Consider the following 20,173-nt stretch of genomic DNA (forward strand, 5'->3'; position numbering starts at 1 on the left):
TGTGGATGGAAATGGCTGTGCAACACCTCCTGAGACAGTGTTTTGTCACTCAGAAAGGCAATAATCCCAGTCACATTCCCTACCCAGAGAGCCTTCTCCTGTACTCCATGCTGAGTTAGACCAGTACCAGTTCTCACACTTTTACCAACCAGTAATTTCTCCATACAAACTGACTCCAAAAAACACCAGCAACCAGAAAAATCCAATGCACTTTATATAAATAAGATAGACTCACAGTGCAGCTTCTCAAATAGAAACTAAGAAATTTTCTTAGTCAGATAATTCATGTTTGATGTTGTGATCTTCAGAAGGGTAAATGCAGAGTGTGGTTTGCTTTTCACTTGTATTTATATTGCAAGTGTTCTCTGTTGCCATGGTATTTTCTCTTTTGGTGCCTCAGTTTGCCTGTGCTGCTACAATGGGAAGACCTACACCTTAAATGAAACTGTGTACAGCCACGTGTATGGGACCAAGTGTAGTGAAGCTGTCTGTGGCCCTAATGGACAGATCATTAAAACCCTTACCCACTGCGGAACTCCATCTACACCAGCACAAGGTACTAGATTGATAAGACGCTTGGTGGTGATTTTGTGGAAGATTTATTCATCCTGGAAAAAGATTCCTACAGCATGTCTAGGATAACAGCAGAATTTAAGACTGTTGAAGTTTCAAAACTGAGGGATCAGAGCTTGTGGGTCTTGTGGTGAGGACCAAAGTGCAATCTTACAGAATTCTTGCTGACCTTACTGCCAGTGAGGTTAAGAGAGAATAGAAAGATTCAGCATTTTTTCATACAACCTTTACAATAAGCTTCAGCATATCACAGTTGACACTCTGGTGTTGTTAGTCTCAATATTTCATACTTCTAAATATTTCATTTTTCCTTCTTATCACCCATAACACAACAGAAGAAAAATTCTGTTTTTTATTGTACTGTTTTCTGCATTGGAAAAAGTGAGTCTTATACGGGTCACTGGAATATGAAAATAAAGCTTCCTGGCAGTTAACTCCTGTTCAAAAGACATTTCTGAAATATCAGAAAATTTCTTTATCTCTTTTTCCTAAAAGATATAAAGAAAAGTGGGGAAATTGCCACATGATTTTTGCAAATAAGTGGTTTATATATATATAAATATTTTTATTTTTTTTATCCTGGTAGCAAATTATACAAGGGCAGCAAGGAAAATGAAATGTTAGCTTCTCTATTCATGTGAGTGTAAGAGCTAAATACTTGATGGTGAACCCATGTGTTTGGCATTTACTGAAAATGTTAAAAATTTGAATAAGTACAGTGGAGTAATACCTAGTAAAGGCAGGATTATTGAAAGCAGACTGTAGGTGGCATAGTAAAATGTCTACATGATCTGTCTCTATTTAAACCAACAGTTTATTTGAAAGAAAGCATTAAAAATCCAAATGGAGTGCCACTGGAAATCACCTCTCCAAAGTCAGGTGAAGTACTGCAAGGCTAGAAACATTAAATTGAAATGAATAAATGACAGAAGAGGTGTTTATTGTATTCTGTATAGGAAAAATAACTAGATGTGGGAGGGTGTGTGTAGTATTACAGGACCATACTGTGTAATAGAGGGAGTGTTTATATATACAGAGGATGGTTTCGTTGTGGACATGTACAGAATGTAGTGGGGGTAAGATAGACTCACAGTGTAGTTGTAGAGAATGTAAGAGATGTCATAGGGATTGAAAGTACAGTAGTAAAAGATTTAAACACTAATTTATTTGATTTCCTGCAGAAGCACATATGCAACATGTAACATCTGCACCTCCTTCATCAGAGGTAGCCACTCCCTGCATCTGCAATGACAATGGACAATCGATACAAATGGGTGAGAAATCATGCCATTTTTTTTCTGCACCATTGACATGAAAAGATGTACTGATAAATAAAAGTGCTTTGACAAGTGCTTATTCTGCCTGTTGCAATTAGACATTACCAGAAGTTGTTATATCTTTGAATTGTAGCTAACTCCTTCACAACTACAACTCTCCCATATCCAATAACTTTGTTCTGGTTTGAATACCCCTGGTGTAAGAAAACTCATAGCACTTGCTGTTGTCAGCAGAGCCCTGAATCCCAAACTGCTGCACATGAGCTTGTCACTGACAATAGTATTCCAAAAGCAGGAGAGGAAAGTCTCTTCTTCATCTGTTAGTAGCTCCTGCTTCACTTACCTCCTGGTGTTTGTGAAGAGCAGATGCACTTGGTGATGTACTCAGTATTGGCTCTTCTTGTATCCATTTGCAACTCTTTCCAATGTACCTAAGAGCAGAATATCAGATTAGGCCTTGTGGCCCTCCCCCAGTCTTTGCCATTTGGATGAATTGCTGTCCAGTTCAGCCACTGAATCCCAGGAAAGACAGTCCCCTGAGCGTGGTTGTTGGGTAGAGATAGTTAAATGCAAGGCTGAGAATGCAGCTGCTCTGTCATCAGGCCTCAGGCTAACACTTGGGTTTTGCCCTTGCAGGAGAAAATGTTTCTCTGCCAGTGAATGTATCAGGTCGTTGTGCTTACTCTGTCTGCAATAAATCGTGTCAAATTGAATTAATTTGGGCAGAGTGTAAAACTGGTCATACTGATACCCTCAAGGTCTGTGATCCATATTCTGAAACCTGTCCACCAACACCTGCTCCTGGTGTAACAAACCAAGTTCCTGCACCCACAAGGACTTCTGCGAGCGACTGTCTTGCACTCACTCCTCCCAGAAAGGTGAGAGACCCTGAAGAAGACGTGTTTCATCATTCCACCATTCAGGCATTGCCTGCAGCCGAGGTTTGGTGTTCTCCTCTGATGCTGGTATCCAGCACTACAGCTGACTGTAGGTGTGGCTTAAGGACATCATTTAGAAGTATGCCAGAAATCCCTCACTGAAAGAATAAGTTCTTCTGTTCACCTGAAACACCTAAATGATTGTATGTGAGCAGAGCTACATAAGCTGAACAAAGACTGGGAAGCCACATCTGGCAGTGTCCTACCATCAGAAATGATGAGGACCCTAATATATATATATATATATATATACACCAAAAAAGATATCAAAGCTCTCTGTATTTCTATATGGTTCATATTGCCTGGTTTCCAGAGCCAGAGTAGACACCAAATTTTGCCATGCTAGACAATTAACTGAATGGAATACAGTTGCTGTGTGTGATTTTAAAGATTTTGTGACATTACTTTGTTATTTGCCTCTCCTCTTTTTTTGTCAATTAATCCATAGTTTAATGAAACATGGAATTTTGGAAACTGCCATACTGCCACTTGCCTGGGAGAAGGAAACAATATTAAATTGTCTGTCATGACTTGCCCACCTCAGCAACAGAAACTCTGTGTCAATGGTTTCCCGTTCACAAAACACTCCGATGAAACTGGTTGCTGTGAAGTCTCTGAATGTCAGTGTAAGTGGCAGGAGAATTCTTGAAATTTATGTTATGTTCAGCTGGGCCTCAAAAAAAAAAAAGTCTATCTGGTCAACATCTATATTATGTTCCTATCAATTCAGCAGGATACAATGGAACAGAAATCCCTTCTGAAATCTTGGCTGTTAAAAGCAGATATCCTTGCTAGAATAGTTTTTCTTTATCAAACTGGGTATTTTGCCTCTGACTGGAAACTAGCAAAATGGTTTAAACCAGCTTGTACTTACAGGTGCCTCAGAAGCCAAACTTGAAACCTGTCATTCTGTCTTCTAGGTATTTGCAGTGGATGGGGAAATGAGCATTATGTGACTTTTGATGGAGCATATTACCATTTTAAAGAAAACTGCACCTATGTCCTTGTGAAGTCAATTCATCCTGACTCTCACAACTTCTGGATTAACGTAGACAACTACTACTGTGCTGCCACTGGTGGAGCAACTTGTTCAATGTCCCTCATAATTTTTTACTCCAACTCTATTGTTATTCTGACACAAGCAATGGAACATGGAAAAGAAACAAACTTGGTAAAGTATTGTATTTAAATGAATTCTCAAAATTATTTTGCTGTAGTTATGTTACTCTACTGCCAAATGTCCTGTCATGACAAAGGATTAAGCTTGTAAAATATGGAATGTAAGAAATGCAATTGCTTTGCTTCTTCTCTCCCTTTTTTGCTTTGTATCAATAAAATCTGTATATTCTAAAAATCTGGGAAATGATCACATAACTGAAAATTGTAGGCTTTATCCTGATATGACTATTCAAATATAAATTGCAACATATTTAAAAGGAATATTAGACAACTGCTTAAATGACTGCCTTTGACAGACATCATTTGGTGCACCTAGGGTCTGAATTTGTGTTGCTCTGCTTTCCAGTTGCACCAATCATGCACCTCACTCAATGAAGGAGTGTCCATAAAAACATTTTGTCTCTTTTCTTTTAGATTTTGTTTGATAATAAGAAAGTTGTTCCAGACATTTTTAAGAATGGTATCAGGATAACCAGTTCTGGCCTTTATGCCATAATTGAAATACCTGAATTAGAGGTTTACATCTCCTATAGTCGGCTTGCATTTTACATAAAGCTCCCCTTCAGCAAGTTTTATAACAATACCATGGGACTCTGTGGTGAGTGTCCTCATCAGCTGACAAAAATTATTGCTCTTAATTTTCCTCCTTCTATCTCTCATTCCCTTGCAAAATCTCTAAATGCTTGCAACTTCACTATTTTTCGCAAATGTTAATACATTTATTTAATGGAAAGACAGTGTCAGGAAATGTAGTTTTAAGTAATATCTTTCATTCTGTTCAAATATAGTTTTAAATCATACCTTTTATTCTTTCCACATCCTCAGTCTGTTGGGGGGTGGATAGAATTTTTCTAGGCCCTTCCTTTTCATCATATCTACTTCATAAAGGAATGTAGGAAATGTGGAGAGTCCTGTACCATCTCAATTACTATGGCCACCAGAAGAAATGTATGAACCAACACATCAATTCTGGTTTCCATGAGCAGCTGGCAAGCTGTTTCTTCGAGCCTTCACTTCCTAGAAGCAGTTTGTGTGAATTTTTCCAGGACCCTACACATTGCTCTTTTCGCATAAGGAGGAGAACTTCCCCCCATATTTTCTCTAAAAGCAGCTTCATCAGCATCAACTGTCCTTGAACAGTCATTTTTATATTGCTACCAGGTACCTGCACCAACCAAAAATCTGATGATGCTATGAAGAGGAATGGTGAGGTTGTCAATTCCTTCAAAGAGATGGCATTAGATTGGAAAGCCTCATATCCTACCAACAGATACTGTAGCCCTGGTGTCTCACTACCATCGAAGATTGAGTATCATCAACACTGTGTGCCTTCTAATCTGTGTAAAATCATCTGGTAAGACAACTCCCAAAAGTATCAGAAAAATAAATACACAGGGTAATTTCGTTCTTCACTAAATGGAATGGGTGAACTGATTCTAGGATATGAAGGAAATACAAAGTCTTGCATACCTTGTGAAACTGAGCAGTGAACTGATGTTTCTGTTCTGGAGCTTGTCAGATACTTTTCAGCAGCATCAGCAAAATCAGTCCTCTCTTAAGAGTGCTGCTTGGTACTCCTTCTGCCTGTCAGTTCTGGAGAGACCAAGTGGGAACTAGGTATAATTCGGTATCTGAAAGCTCTGAATGATATGAAACACAGTCAGAATAGAATAAGTAAATATATGTGTCTGTTTTTAAAGTAATTTTGTAGTTTAAAGCAGGATTTTCAAACATGCTAGCATAAAAATGTCAGCATATAAACTTACAGCAATGAGCTGTGCAGGAGCCTTTGCAGATAGCAGTCAAAAAAAAATTATTGTTTCCTTTCAAAGCATTGTAAAGAATGGCAGGTAAAGCTCATTCTTTATTAAGCTGTGGGAGTGTATTACCTACGAGAACAATTTGTAGTTGTACCTTGAGGCTTTGCCTGGGGCAGGGGGGGATGCTTTGGCCGTGGGTTGAATTCTTCCTTGGAAGCAGCCCAAGGTTTTTCTCCTTGCTTTGTGAAGGACCCTGACGGAGTGCCACGGCGTGGTGCCGCCCCAGCCCTACTACGAGGCGTGTGTGGCCAGCGGGTGCTCGGAGGAGCCCCGCAGCAGCGAGTGCCAGAGCATGCAGACCTACGCGGCGCTCTGCGGGCTGCACGGGGTGTGCGCGGACTGGCGGAGCCTGGCGGGCGGCCGCTGCGGTGAGCCTGGGAGCGGGCAGCGAGCTCGGCGCGGAACGCACCCCCTGCGGCGGGGCAGGGCTGGTCTGCTCGGTCTCCCCTGCTGCTCCGGACCTGAGAGAAAGCAGGAACAAACCCAAGGGGTTGTTCCAGCCCAGACCTGCTGCAAAACAAGGGGGAACCAGGCCCGCGGCGTGTCCTGCGCAGCTCGGCCGAGGAGCGCTGTGCGCTCCCCGCGGCTTGGGCGCCGCCCGGCGCCGCCTCTCGCTGTGTGCTTTGTCCGGCTCGGGCCTCCCCCGAACCGGGGCGAGCAGCCGGTCCTGTCGCTTGTGCCCTGCTGGCCCCATGGCCCCGCTTGCTGAGCTGGCAGGGCCCCCGGTCGGGCTGTGCGAGGTTGCTGCGGAAGCTGGGCGCTTTGTCCCTTCGTGTCCCTGCAGCGGAGGGTGCACCTGGGTCTGGGCTTTTTAACTTGTGTGTTGCCATGCTCCACAGAGGCCAGCTGTCCTCGGGATCAGGTGTACAAGCCATGCGGGGAAGCAAAAAGAAACACTTGCTTCAGGAGGTGGGTCATTTCCTCTAAGGCGTTGTTCAAACCCATAATGTGAAGATTACCGGGGAAATTTGAAGTTCACATTCCCTTGGGATTTAGGTATCTTGATTGCCCTGGGCTACGTTTTTGCCTCTTGTTCATTCTCATTTATGTTCTGATTGTGCAGAGGAGTCGTTATGGATACCCTTCCTTCCCAAAATAGCACATCAGTGTTTGTTGAAGGATGCTACTGTCCTGATGGAAAAATTCTGCTGAATGATCATGATGGCATTTGTGTGTCTGTCTGTGGTAAGAAATGGTATAAATGGTGCTGTGGGAAGAGGGGGTAAGAGCCTGGCTAGAAGTGCATATTAAGGGGGTTATTTTGGGTACAGAGGAAAGGGGGAACACCTTGTTACTGACCCTTTCTGGTGAAGCTGGAAGCATTCCAGACGGAGAGTTTCTGCCTGCTCTTATATGCAAAAGAAGCAACTTTCGAAAGAACAAAGAATAGCATGTTTAAGATGTGACTGTGACTTTGCACTCTGAATTTCTCTTTCCCTTAGTGGATGTTTCTCAGATTTCAATACCTTCCTTCTGTTCCTGTTTTTTTGCTTCTGTTGTTTTCCCCGATGGAGTTACTTTAAAAGTAACATCTAATTCATTTTATAGGTTGCACTGCACAAGATGGGTCAGTGAAACAGGTAAGAGAAAGGAAAATACTGGCTTTATAATTTATCTGTGTTCTGTGGCCTTCTGCAAAAATGGCTACATAAGTTGTTTCTTTTAATTCTAAGCTTAAATGAGCTGCAATGACACTGTGGAGAAAATCAGAAGATTTTATTAACTCCAGAACTTGTTTAATCACTTGAAGTACAGAAACAGAAAGAGCAGTTTGTGGGAATCAGTTTCCTAGTAGAACTATCAGGTTTTCCTGCTGGAAACACATAAACCTGCAAAGAAAGGTGGCAAATAATGGCATTTTTCTTACTCTTCCCTTCTTCTCCCTCTGGGATTTGAATTGCAATTTTCCTACACAATAAATTAGGTCAACTCACTCCTACACTGGCTTGCAGCAGGATTCATTGATACAATGCTTCCAGGTTTTGCTCTCTGAATTGTGATCCCTCTTGTTTTTAAAGCCTAGAGACGCTTGGGAACATGACTGCCAATACTGTACTTGTGATGAAGCGACCTTGAACATCTCTTGCTTCCCCCGCCCTTGTGCTAAATCTCCACCTATCAACTGCACAAAAGAAGGCTTTGTAAGCAAAATAAAACCACGTCTGGAAGACCCCTGCTGCACAGAGACAGTCTGTGGTGAGTAGATCCTTCACTTGCCATAAGATGACAACATTTGCCTTCATCAGTAATCCTAAAGTGAGATGTGGTGCTCCGCCGGTAGCAGATTCAAATAAGCACACTGGAATGGTAATTTCTTCCATCTACATGCCAGAAGCCTTGCTAGCAATAAAAAAACTCCTCTGGTCCAGCTTGTACTCTAAATTAGTGCCATGACCTGACAGATATTTACACTGGAAAATCTCCTGTGGATCATTGGGACCAGCAGGTGCCCTACAGGATCCTTTGACTCTTGTCCTTCTGAGATGAGAGGGTGATCCTTCCATGGAAATTCACCCAGTAAGAGAGGTTGTGTTCATCTTCCAGGCTTCCCTAAGGCTTCCTGTGGAGGCTCCTGACCTATGTTTGCCCTCAGCTTTGCATTTGCACCCTCCCAGTCCCAAATGCCCACCACAGCACAGGAGTAGCCTGCTCCTAAACCTGGCCATTCCCACTATTTATACCAAGACACAGGACAGAGAATCCTGGCAATGGTAATAGGATGGTTTTTTTCAAGCTCTGTCTGCAAGTAACACTGCTGGATGGGATGCTGTGGCTTACTTTGTCTCTGCTGTCTATTGCAGAATGTGATATAAAAACCTGCATTATCAACAAAACAGTATGTGACTTAGGTTTCCAGCCAGTGGTTGCTATGTCTGAGGATGGTTGTTGCCCTGTCTTCTCCTGTAGTAAGTACCTTGTTTCCTTAAGATGTTTTACCTATTCTTTGAAGTGTTTGATTTTTCTAAATGAGTTAACTTGCAGAAGCCTCTTCCCTTCCCTCTCAGCCTTTACAATTGGGTTATTTTTTTCTTTCTTCTTCTTTTTTTTTTTTTTTTCTTTGAGTTAGCATAACTGGTTCAGGTTCTCTGTATTCAGTATTCAGGGAGTGTAAGCTATTGACCACGTACTGAATGATTAAATTGAACCCATCCAGAAGCTCTGCTGCCAAATTATATTTCCAGATTCACACACATAAGCCTGTTAGCTTTGTTACCAGCACAGTGGTTAGCAATAAAGAAAAGGTCAAGTAATTTCAAGTATGGGTAAAAAACCCATAAGGCAAATAGATTTTACCTTATGGAAAATACCAGGGTATAGAATTATCCCCACTTGATGCATAACATCTAAGCAGATGCTACATGTGGGCTTCTGAATACCAAATAGCACCATGTACTGGTTGCTTTTTCCCCCCTCTTGTATGAGCTATTAAGTTCAGCTCTACTCTTTGACTTCTCTAAATCACTCACAATCCAGATATGAGTACAGAAACTGCATAATTCCTACCACAACCTTTTCATTTTTTCTCCTTACAGTACCAAAAGGTGTGTGTGTTTCTGAAGGAGTTGAATTTAAGGTAGGTCTTCTTCCAGACGCTTCTTCCTACGAGTTAATGTTGCCCGAGTCAGAATTATTTGAAGTCCTTGTTTTCAACACTCATACAAAAAGCAAGATTGGAATGGCTCGTAATTCTTCCCTGCCATTAGTTTCCCTCCCAACACCAAGCAATCTGTGATTCTGGGATAGGTTACTCAATAGGTAATGCTAGATACCGATAACTTGCTTACTAAAAGAGATCTTGCCTATGCTTCAGAGTCAACGGGTCAGAATTTTGATTGAACACAAATTTTAAATCTCACTGAATGTTGTAAGATTATTGCTTGGTGAAACTGACCAAAAATAGATGCTTGGAATTTATGAGAACTCATTTAACATCATTAATGTACTTGGGAGTGTCAACCTTGTGTTCATTTTGTGATACCAGTGGTGAAGTTTTAGAGATCTGGATGTGTATTAATTTCAAAAAATTCTTCCAAAAACAAACCTCGTAAGCATTACTTTTTTGATAGGCCAGAGGAATGTTTATACCAGAACCCTCTGAATTCTTGTCATGGTTTCCTTTCTCCCCTATATTTCCAGCCAGGAGCAATGGTGCCTAAAAGCTCTTGTGAGAACTGTGTGTGCATGGATGAGCAGGATCCCATGACACAGACCAATCGTATCCAGTGCCTTCCTGTGCAATGCCAAACCACCTGTCAGCAGGTCAGCACCTCCTTGGCCTCAGTGGCTGTTGGGTTGAAACAGGGACAGTGTAACTGCTTTATCTGTGCAACACAGCAGGGTAGACTCTTGTATTAATTGTTTTGTAAAGTCCTTGTTAGGGCGTTGGTTATTTTTGCTCCAGCAAATTTAAGAGGTCACCCTTGGAAAGGCGCCCCGAGGGGAAATGATTGCAAACCTGTTCACCTGACAAAATGTTTGTGCCATTCTGTTCATATTGTCCATTGTCAGCTCATGAATGAAGATTGTGAGGAAACTGCACAGTGGTTTGTATGTTTCCAGACATTTTCATTTGTGGATGGGGAATACTCAGTTACTTCTCAGTACTTGAGAGAATTAGCACTCAAGTTGTTCAATCTGTTACTGAATATAAGTAGTGTGGTTGCTTTTCCATTCATGCCCAGATAAGGACAGATGCATCACCAATGTTAAAAATAGACAAAACCTTTCATTACACTTCTTCCTGAAGCCACCCACAGCCAGCAGAAGACCAATGCATACCTAAAACACAGGGGAGAAAATCTTCATGTGACTGACAGCAATAGTTCTTATAGATAATGATATCAGACCAAGCAGTGGTGGCATATTGTGCAAGTAATCATGTGCTAAATTAATTTATTTGACCTCTTTTGTGTGTTAGTCTGAAGAGAAGAATAGTCAATGACAGGGTCTTCATGGCAACTGAAGTACCCAGAAGTCATTATTCAGTAAGGCAGAAATGTTACCAGCTTTGATTGTCAGGCTTAATGTGGTTCCAACAGATTTCAAAAGACAACAAAATTGAAACCAGAAGGCTGGCTCATTTCACTCTGCCATCTTCAATGTAGCTTTGATCCAAAACTGTTTCAGCAACAAGACACAGATTAACATGGATAAATGGAAACTTTATTCCCCCAGGGTTTTCGCTATGTGGAAGAGAAGGGCCAGTGCTGCAGCCAGTGCCAGCAAGTGGCATGTGTGGCAAATTTTCCATTTGGCAATGTCACCATTGAGGTAAGCACTCTCTTGCTCTGCACACAAGGCTGAACTATCAAAAAGACCTCAGCATTTTTTAGCCAGTTTCATACATTTCAAGGCTGGGAGGACCTCAAGGAGATGTAAAAATGTCTATGTTTCCAAAGTGAATGTAGATGTTCATACAGCTGTTCCCTGCTGTGTGCATTTCATAGGCACTACCATGTGGACATTCTCTGGCAGGAATGGAAATCATGTTACCTCCACTTCTCATGACATGAGATAGCAAGAAAGAATTTGGAAGGGATGGTGACATGGTGTAATACTGCTCTTGCAAAGATACATGTGCTGGCTTCACATCAAACACACAAGTTTCATTATCTTGCCCTGAAGATACAGGGATACAGTGTGAGCAAGCTGATTTAGCTGTGCTGCCACTGGTTCTGAATTTGCTGAGGCAGAAATCAAGTGACAGAGCTGCTGTATTGTTGTGTGACTTGGTAACACACTCAGCTAATACATCATTTCTTGTGAATGTGGCATTGTGTAGGCATGTGCTGAGCCTCTAAAGGATGGGCTTGATGATCCCACCCTCAATGATACTATGATTCCATTATTCTAGCTTTTTTTTTGTTTTATTACAGCCTGCTACTCCTGTGTATGGTTAATGATGCTGTTACAACCAGTGGCTTGTCTTACATGCAATTGCTTCTCTGAAAACTCTTGTGTTCTGCATATTTTCTATTTCAGCCTTTTATTCTTTGATAATTCATTTTACAAGCTAGATTTTTCTAATCCAATATATGGTTTTTATCTCTGCATGAGGAGGCTTTGCAGTTATCCATTAATCTCTATTGCACAGACATTTTTTTATCTTTCATGCCTTTTCACTTTTTTCCATCCATTAAAAAAGAAAGCTGTTGAAATGCTAAGAAAGATTTTTCTTTCGTGTATATTTTAGCCTACAAACATTAGCACACCTACCTTCTGGCATTTCTGCTAATACCTTTATGCTCATTCTGGCATTCTTTCATTCTTTCCCCCTGGCAGGCCACAGAAGTGATTTTGCATAGACTGGTAGTGGGCGAGCTTGGTGCATAATTTGTAGATGTGAGTTGCAGACATCTCAGCCCTTTCAGAGTGATATGAGCAACCCAGTCTCTGCCAGTTCATTGACTTTATTACTGCTTCAGTTTTCTAATTTTATTGCCATATTCCATTGGCTTGGGTTGTTGTGTTTGTTTATTTGTCTTTGTTTTTGATTTTTGTTTTTTAAATTTAGGGGTTTTTTTCTGTTTTTATCAGGTTGGAAAGAGTTATAAAGATCCATATGACAACTGTACTCAGTACACATGCACTGAATCAGCAGGCCAGTTTTCCTTGACTAGCATAATAAAGGTCTGCCTACCATTTGAAGAAGCAAACTGTGTGCCAGTAAGTATTTTACAGCCATAAAAAGACTACTGTAATGAGCCCTGATCCTGGCCTGGGAGTTATATTTGCTCTTTTGAATGAGTATTTCTTGGTCTTTCCTTGTTTGAAGGAAATGTGCTTTTCCAGTCCTGTGTCCCATGGAAAAAAAACAAAACTATTTGCAAACAAGCCCACACCATTTACATGGTTATGGGATAAGCATTGGAACTTGAAAGAGAAGGGTATTGGAGCAATAACAAGGAAGGAATTTTCACCACTTGAGAAACATCAGTGTCATAAAATGCAATTGTACAAGTGGTAACACACCATAGATCCTTGGGGGACTGATGAACAAAGTGTCTTCTGATATGTGGTGTACCATTAAGTGAGGAGGTGGAATGTGAATGAGCAAAGGATAATATTCATACTTGGGCTTTCAGCTGTTGGTGGTTTCCAGTAACTTTCAGTAGCATTTTGGGACTTCACAGCAGATCAAAGCAGGGCCTGGGACAGCCATGGGCTCTGCCCAGACCAGGCTGTTTAGTTCCAGGGCAGCTGTCAATCTCTGGGGCTGGGGTTTTTATGCTGGGTTCAATAGGACCTAAATAAGATCAGGCATGTATTACAGGGCATCTTACCTGGCTTGTGAGAGGATATATAGTTCTAAGAAAATTCTCTCCTTCCTTGCTGGATGATTTGTTTTGGTATGGGTTTTTAAGCAGCTTTATATATAATTGGTACACAAATAGATCTGATGAGGATTTTGTGTGGATTAGAGATGAGGGACTGCCATCATTGCTACACTCTGCTTAGTGCTACATGCATCTGAACTGACTGTTCTGGTTACTTTCAATACAGGGAACAGTTGAGGTGTCTTCAGATGGCTGTTGTAAGACATGTAAGTGCATTAAGTCACTGCTTCTCTATTCCAATACTTTTTGGTCCTTCCCTGCTTGTAGCCCTACTTCTGCATGCACTGAGAACCTGCACATTCCACAGACTGAAAGACAGTTTTACAGCAGCAGAACTGTTCTGTACCTCACAGCCGAGACTAAAAATCTGCCTCATTCTTCCAATGGGAACACTACAATTTTTTATCTCCTTTTCTGTGTTTTTAAATAATTGAAATACTGTTAGCTTGAACTATACTCCTGATAAGAAAACTTGTAGAAAATATTCTTGGTCTTCTTGCATCTGAATAGAAATATGTATCTGCATAGAAATAGTTTTATGTTTTCTTTCTGTAGCATCCACTCAGAAATCCCAGGTTGTTATAGAGCCACAAATGTAATTTATAGCAATTTTAGAAAAACCTAAACCTTTAATGTCTCCTTTAGGTCTTGATTCAACAGCATCTTTACATGCTAAAGCTAGTCCACAAATGGAAAAATACATTGACCAGTGGGGAATAATTTTGCTGAATTAATGCCTCTTTGCACTCTCATTTGTGGTTTTGGTTCTGCATTTGAACTGTGAGAAGTTTCACTAGGATGGATTGTCCTTGGTTTACTAGCAGATACCTTTCAAAACATTTGTTCCCCAATCTGAAGAAGCCTAACAGAAGTATTCTTTTGCCCAGGTATTGACCTACCACACAAATGCAAACGCAATGTGAAGGAGCAGTATATCGTCCATGGCAACTGCAAGTCAGCTGCTCCTGTCCCAGTGCCCTTTTGTGAAGGGATGTGCAGTACCTACTCTGTGTAAGTAGGAAGCCTTTCTTTGTCCTTCTCTGTGGCCTGTCTTCCTGGGTTCTTGTCACCAGTGGACTGCAGCTTTTTGTCCCCTTCCTGCTGTTCTAAAGGACCCAGTTGGGAAACTGGGCATGCAGAAGAGCAGTCAATAGCAATGGCTTCACTGTGTTAGAGTGCCTTATCTTAGTCAGGAAAATAGATCCCCTGGGACAGACATCAGCAAAATTGCTGCTCTTAAACACGTCCTTGTATGGTTTTTGAACAGCTCCAGGAGGCTTTCTTGCCTTTTGTTCTCTGCATGAACTGCTCCTTTGTGTTTTGCTAGAATGGGCCTAATCCAAAATCCACTGAAGTTACTGGGATTTTCCCCACTGGTGTCAAAGGATCTGGCCCTGCATAGCCAATAGAATCCTGAGGAAAGGGTGTTATGAATAAGCAGGAAAATAGATGGGAAATTTTGCTTCTTAGTAGTACGTGCATTTGGAGCAGCAAGTACAGAAGAGTTTGTGATGACAACAGGCAGCAGACTGATATGAAAAATCTCATTTCTATAGGTATTCTTTGGAGGCCAGTGAAATGGAACACAAATGCACTTGCTGCCATGAAAAAAGAAGTCACGAAGTGAAGGTGGAACTGGTTTGCTCAGACCATAAAACAGTCCAGTTCACATATGTGTATGTAGATGAATGTGGATGTGTGGAAACAAAATGCCTAAACAGGATAACATAAGTATAAACTAAAGGAAACGTTTCATCTCCCTTTTAATCCTTCCCTAGCCAGTGAGTAGTTTAGAAAACAGCTGTGAGTAACCTTCAAATGACTATAGTGGCGCTTTTTCTTTCTGGTATTATATGCAGTTATGGAAATTAGCTAAGATTTTACTCTAAATGTTTGTAGAATAAACTGCATTTCAAAGAGGACTTGTTCTCCTGTTTCAGTGATGCTGCTAACAGGGCAAAGTGGCTGATGTCTTTAATCTCACACTGATGTATAAACCAAGGTTATTATAAGACACTCTAGAGACAACTGATGCCTTTCAAATGTCCTGCCTGAAGAAAGTGCACATTTTTAAACCATAACCACATGTATTTAATTTCCCTTAGAAGTGAAACAACAATCACTTCCACAGCTGCAGTTCAGGCAGAGGCAGGACTTGGCTCAGGGCCACATTTATCTTCTTCTCCCCAGTGGTCTCAAATCTACTTTGGCTGTGACTCAGTCACTGGAGGAAGTCAAGGTGGCTTTTTTCCTTCTTCACAGTGAGCACTATATCAGGAGTGTAAAAACATGGATTTTACATATACACTACAAAATGAATATATTTGCACCTTTACTGGGAGTCTGTATCTCACTGGGGGTTTTTATTATTTGCCAACATCAAGCTCTGATCTTTGTGTTAGTTCAGTCTCACTACTGGTTACATGACTATGATTTGTGTTACAAATAATTGATTCCCAGCTAGCATGCCCAGTGGTACTGGTGATTGTATTTCAGGTGGACAGGGATCAAGATGATCCAACAATACCTTGAGAGTACACAAGGAAGGCAGATGATTCTGTTATTTGAGCAATTTGTCTTTTGTGACCTGAAAGAGAACTGAAGACAGTGACTTAGTGTCCTGCAGCCTGCTGTGGAGGCATTTTGAGAATTGTTTTGCAGGGAATGCTTTTGAACTGACCAAGTAGATATGATATTCATTATACTTAAACTTTCCATTTTTGAAGTTTTGTAGCTCTTGAGCCCCAAGGAATCTTTAATTTGCTTATTTTTCATAATAAATTCTTTCAGCAGATGTCAGGTTTCTTTGATGTGTATTGTTTCATCATGGTGTTACTGATCTTACAATTGTGGGGATCCTTGACATTGATTGATTATAAGTTAAAGGAACCTCCAAATAATTCACTTAACTCTGTGCAATGCAGGTCCCTTGGAAGGCACAATTGCTTGACTGAGGCTTATGTACGAATTTCACATTAGTTCAGAACATTGTTTTTATTGATACAAATCAAGCACACAAATGCTTTTGCAATGCAAAGAAGAGCACAAAAAAAAAAAAAAAAAAAAAAAAATCCCTTTCTTTCCTCCTTGCATTTCCCTGAGGGGGAAGAGGTCATTCTTGAGTGCTTTTGTCATCAGAATAGTAAGTAGATTCTGTAAGTAGTCATATACACACTCATGCAAATCAAGCAGCCAACCAACCCTGTAAATCAATAATTGTCAGCAAGATTACTTAGCAGGAACAGGATCAGAAACCTTTCACATCTCTGCATTATCTTCAGGTGGGAGAAAGGAATAAACCACAATCTAATCATACCAGCTGTCTTTAGATTTCTGTTCTCCTGTATGTTTCAGTGATGATGAGATTTTACACAGAAGCTGAGAATTACATTGATTTAAAGGCATGCTTTCTTGCTCATTTGTGGCATGCATTTTGCTTTTCAGGCAAGTGAAATGCTTGAACCAAAGGCATATTTCCATCTCCAGGATGCTTTTGTTCATGTGAAATCTCACATGCTCCTTTTTCATTCCCAGTTACACCTGGCACTCCATTTACTCACTCAATCCAGTATCTAACTAGCCTATGTGATACTACTTCGAGGCCTGATGGCCAGGTTTTAAAGAGAACTCTGTTTCTCTGTTTGGAGGTGCAGTCTTACTTAGGTGCCAGCAAGGTAAAGCCTTTTTAATGAGAATTTCAGCTTCTTCAGCTAAAAGACAGTCAGTAAAAAAAGACAGTCAGTAAATATTACAGAATCACAGTATATGCTGAGTCAGAAGGGCCCCACAAGGATCATCAAATCCAACTCCTGGCCCTGCACAGGCCATCCCCTGGAGTCACACCATGGGCCTGAGAGCATTGTCCAAGTGCTTCTTGAACTCTGTCAGGCTTGTGCTGTGACCACTTCCCTGGGGATCCTGTTTCAGTGCTCAGCCACCCTGTGGGTGAAGAACCTTTTGCTAATATCCAACCTAAACCTCCCCTGACACAACTTCAGATCATTCCCTTGGGTTCTGTCACTGGTCAGAGAGGAATTCAGTGCCCACCCTTCCTCTTCCCCTCATGAAGAGGTTGTAATGCAATGAGGTCTCCACTCAGTGTCCCCTTTTCCAAGCTGAACAGACCAAGTGACCTCAGCCCCTCCTCATACAGCTTCCCCTCAAGGCCCTTACCATCTTTGTTGATCTCCTTTGGACCCTCTCTAATAGTTTAATATCTTATATTGTGGTGTCTGAAACTACACACAATATTCAAGTCAGTGGGTCAAACATCTCCCTACCCACAAAACCAAAAATCAGTCTGGAGGCTGTTTGATCAAGATGCTGACAAGGTGGCCCTTCTTGGTTAGAGCCTGTGCCTCTGCCATGCAGCAGCTTGTACAGAGCAAGCTGGACTGCAGCAGAAATCTGTGTCTGAGCCACAAGCTCCCCACCAGAACAGGCAAAGTTAAACACAAGTGACTTTGCCTGAAAGAGCTTGATTTGACCATGATCCTGCTGCTGTTGCTGTGTGGCTGCTTCTCATGTGTGCAGGGTTGAGCCTTCATCTGTAGCCCAAGGCCATCTCTTCTGGTTACTGACTGGTCTCTGCAAGTCAAACATTTTCCTGGTGGAACTCAAGAAAAATCAGTGGCATGACTCCAAGTACTGTTTCTTCCTTTTGCATGAATTCTTTGCACCAGCATAAACTTTGATGGGGTAACCCCAGGAGAACCAGTGCTCAGCTGAGCCAGCTGGGCCAGGGCTCAGCTGGTTTCAGCCTGTAGCCATTCTTTCCTTATCATGCAAGGATGGTACTCCCAACTCACTGAACAGTTCTTAGTCAACACACCAGGAAGTACTGTCACATATTGCTAAAATAAATATTTGTCAGAGATACTGCCTCATGTCAGGTGAACAATTCCTAAGACACTTTATATTTTTTTTATATTTTTACTGGTGTGCTCTGAGTCTGGATTGCTGTTATAAGATGAACTCTGACTTGCTTATTGGTTTGGGGCTTGGAAAGGTCAGTTCACAACACTACTTTAATATAGTTTAGCTGATTTTTTTTGTTGTTGGTTTTTTTTTTGTTGTTGTTTTTTTTTTTTTTGCTTTTGTTACCAGTTATTGGCATTTGCAAGGAGAAGAAAATTGAGGTTGTACTCTGAATTTTTATTTGGGGAGAGGCACTATTCTTTGACCTAGTTCTCCTCTGAGTGATCCCCTGGCTGTGGAATCCAACCTTGTAGTGTTATCTATGGTGTGCTTTATCGATATCAATCTATTCTGATATCTAGAATCTCGAGCTGAGAACAAAGACTGTGAACTGTAAATGCCCTCTGATACAGAAGGGATTGTTTAAAAGAATGCTGCACCTACTTTGTTTCAGTGTACCAGCTTAACAATTGGAAAGTTGCAAGATAAACATGAAAAAATTTGTCTATCACTCAGGAAAATTATCTGATTAGTAATGAACCAGAAAAGAAAAGAATCTGGCAAATTCGATGGATCATCGTTTAGGTAAGGGGGAGAATAAGGATTGAGTGGTCTGAGAGCTGTGTTTGATGCTTCTTCAGATTCATGTATTCAAAGATATGTTCTTGGCCTTGTTTATATTTCCCTTCTGATCTAAGATAAGGACGAAGGTAGGCCTTTGTTTCTTTTATGGGATTATTTCTTTTATATGATTGTTACATTTAAATTCATAAAGCCTTCGTGCAGTGATATACAACATGGTATTTGCTACTTACCTGGCATCCAAAACATCCTTTTGGAGAAAAACAGTGACAATTTTCCAGACACACCAAGACAAAAGTATCAGTTGTGAAAATCTTTCTTGTTTTTACACTTCAAAGGATCTGATTATTCGGTATCTTTAGGGCAACAACAGAGTCTCAGTTTACCTTGGACAAGGCCATTCTCACAGCCACTTAAACCTCTGACAATCGAAATGCCTCTCTCAGGAAAGCAGCCTCATTGGAGGTTTGCCTGAGTAATTGGCCTTCTGTCAGGAGTAAGCCACAGTTTGATCGTGAAGCCTCAGAAACGTTGCAATTTGTTAAAGCACTTTACTTTTCTCTAAAAGAGGTGAAGGCCCAATTTCCATCAGTAGTCTGTAAAGCAGTTTAATTTGTACTCCCTGGCTTTAATTATTTTTTAAAATTCAAATGCAATCTGTCCAGTGGCTTCCTGTAACTGTGGATTCACACTTCTGGTCACAGATATTTCTCCAAAGGCCTGTTTTTAAACTATTCTTCTTGTTGGAGATAAAATTATTTAACTACAGATTCTCCAGAGCATCCAGCCCAGAAATCAAGAAAGACTGAATAGGTAGGCAATGGTTCATCCCATTTAGCTAAAATAAGTCTGCAAAAATCAGAACTTGAAGCACTGTACACTTTCTGTTTAGTTAGTAAAAATTGCTATGCATCTTACCCCAGTCCAGCCCTCCTCTGGATATGTTCCTACCTCTCCTTCTTTTGACTTCCTAGTATGAGGTAAGTGCAACCCTACCTCATCTAAATCTAAGCAATTTAAGGATTTGATCCCACATGCCAATATTACATATTTGTGATAGAAAGCACCAGATATTCACCACAAATTCTGTCAACCCCGTGTCCTGCTTTGAACATCTCAACCAGCAGCACTTTCAGTGGAAATCTCTTTCACCCTGATTTTTACTAAGACTAATGCTGAGAACAGGTTCATAGCTTATAATAGTTTATTTGTAAAGGGCTTAATCTCACTTGCTTTTAACATTTTCCCTTCACTCTTTTTTTGGTGTTTTAAATGTAGTCCTTAGAAACTGATCGCATTCTTCAACCCTGATGCTGAACAAGTCGTATTTTGACCTACATTAATGTCCCTTAGCATGACTCCAGCAAATCAAAGGGAGCTTAAAATTGGGCTAAATTAGCAGTGAAGTTAGTGCCATCCCTATGTGTTTTATTTATAAGTTATATTCAGCTTCAATGTATGAAAGTCTCTGAAGAAGTGCATAAACTCTTTCATGTTCCAGCTCTGAAATGGTTTGTTTCATGTTGCTATCTCTCCCTAAACTGCTATTC

At 40.9% G+C, this 20,173-nt stretch overlaps 1 protein-coding gene across 1 annotated transcript in view; it reads left to right on the forward strand.

Annotated features, from left to right (window-relative positions):
* Positions 1 to 15,918, forward strand: part of LOC110484475 (mucin-5B) — a 42,064-nt gene extending 26,146 nt beyond the window's left edge. The window contains exons 28-47 of the mRNA XM_021555146.2: positions 401 to 556; positions 1,755 to 1,847; positions 2,487 to 2,728; positions 3,237 to 3,414; positions 3,709 to 3,959; positions 4,382 to 4,565; positions 5,129 to 5,321; positions 5,977 to 6,155; positions 6,627 to 6,696; positions 6,851 to 6,972; positions 7,336 to 7,367; positions 7,806 to 7,983; positions 8,589 to 8,693; positions 9,321 to 9,361; positions 9,925 to 10,047; positions 10,963 to 11,058; positions 12,325 to 12,453; positions 13,291 to 13,330; positions 14,012 to 14,135; positions 14,681 to 15,918. Of these exons, the coding sequence (XP_021410821.2) occupies positions 401 to 556; positions 1,755 to 1,847; positions 2,487 to 2,728; positions 3,237 to 3,414; positions 3,709 to 3,959; positions 4,382 to 4,565; positions 5,129 to 5,321; positions 5,977 to 6,155; positions 6,627 to 6,696; positions 6,851 to 6,972; positions 7,336 to 7,367; positions 7,806 to 7,983; positions 8,589 to 8,693; positions 9,321 to 9,361; positions 9,925 to 10,047; positions 10,963 to 11,058; positions 12,325 to 12,453; positions 13,291 to 13,330; positions 14,012 to 14,135; positions 14,681 to 14,855 (2,711 nt within the window). The 3' untranslated portion in view covers positions 14,856 to 15,918. The remainder of the gene's footprint in view (positions 1 to 400; positions 557 to 1,754; positions 1,848 to 2,486; positions 2,729 to 3,236; positions 3,415 to 3,708; positions 3,960 to 4,381; positions 4,566 to 5,128; positions 5,322 to 5,976; positions 6,156 to 6,626; positions 6,697 to 6,850; positions 6,973 to 7,335; positions 7,368 to 7,805; positions 7,984 to 8,588; positions 8,694 to 9,320; positions 9,362 to 9,924; positions 10,048 to 10,962; positions 11,059 to 12,324; positions 12,454 to 13,290; positions 13,331 to 14,011; positions 14,136 to 14,680) is intronic.
* Positions 15,919 to 20,173: the final 4,255 nt, after the last annotated feature.

The sequence above is a fragment of the Lonchura striata genome, chromosome 6 (genome assembly GCF_046129695.1).
Source record: "Lonchura striata isolate bLonStr1 chromosome 6, bLonStr1.mat, whole genome shotgun sequence".
NCBI lineage: Eukaryota > Metazoa > Chordata > Aves > Passeriformes > Estrildidae > Lonchura > Lonchura striata.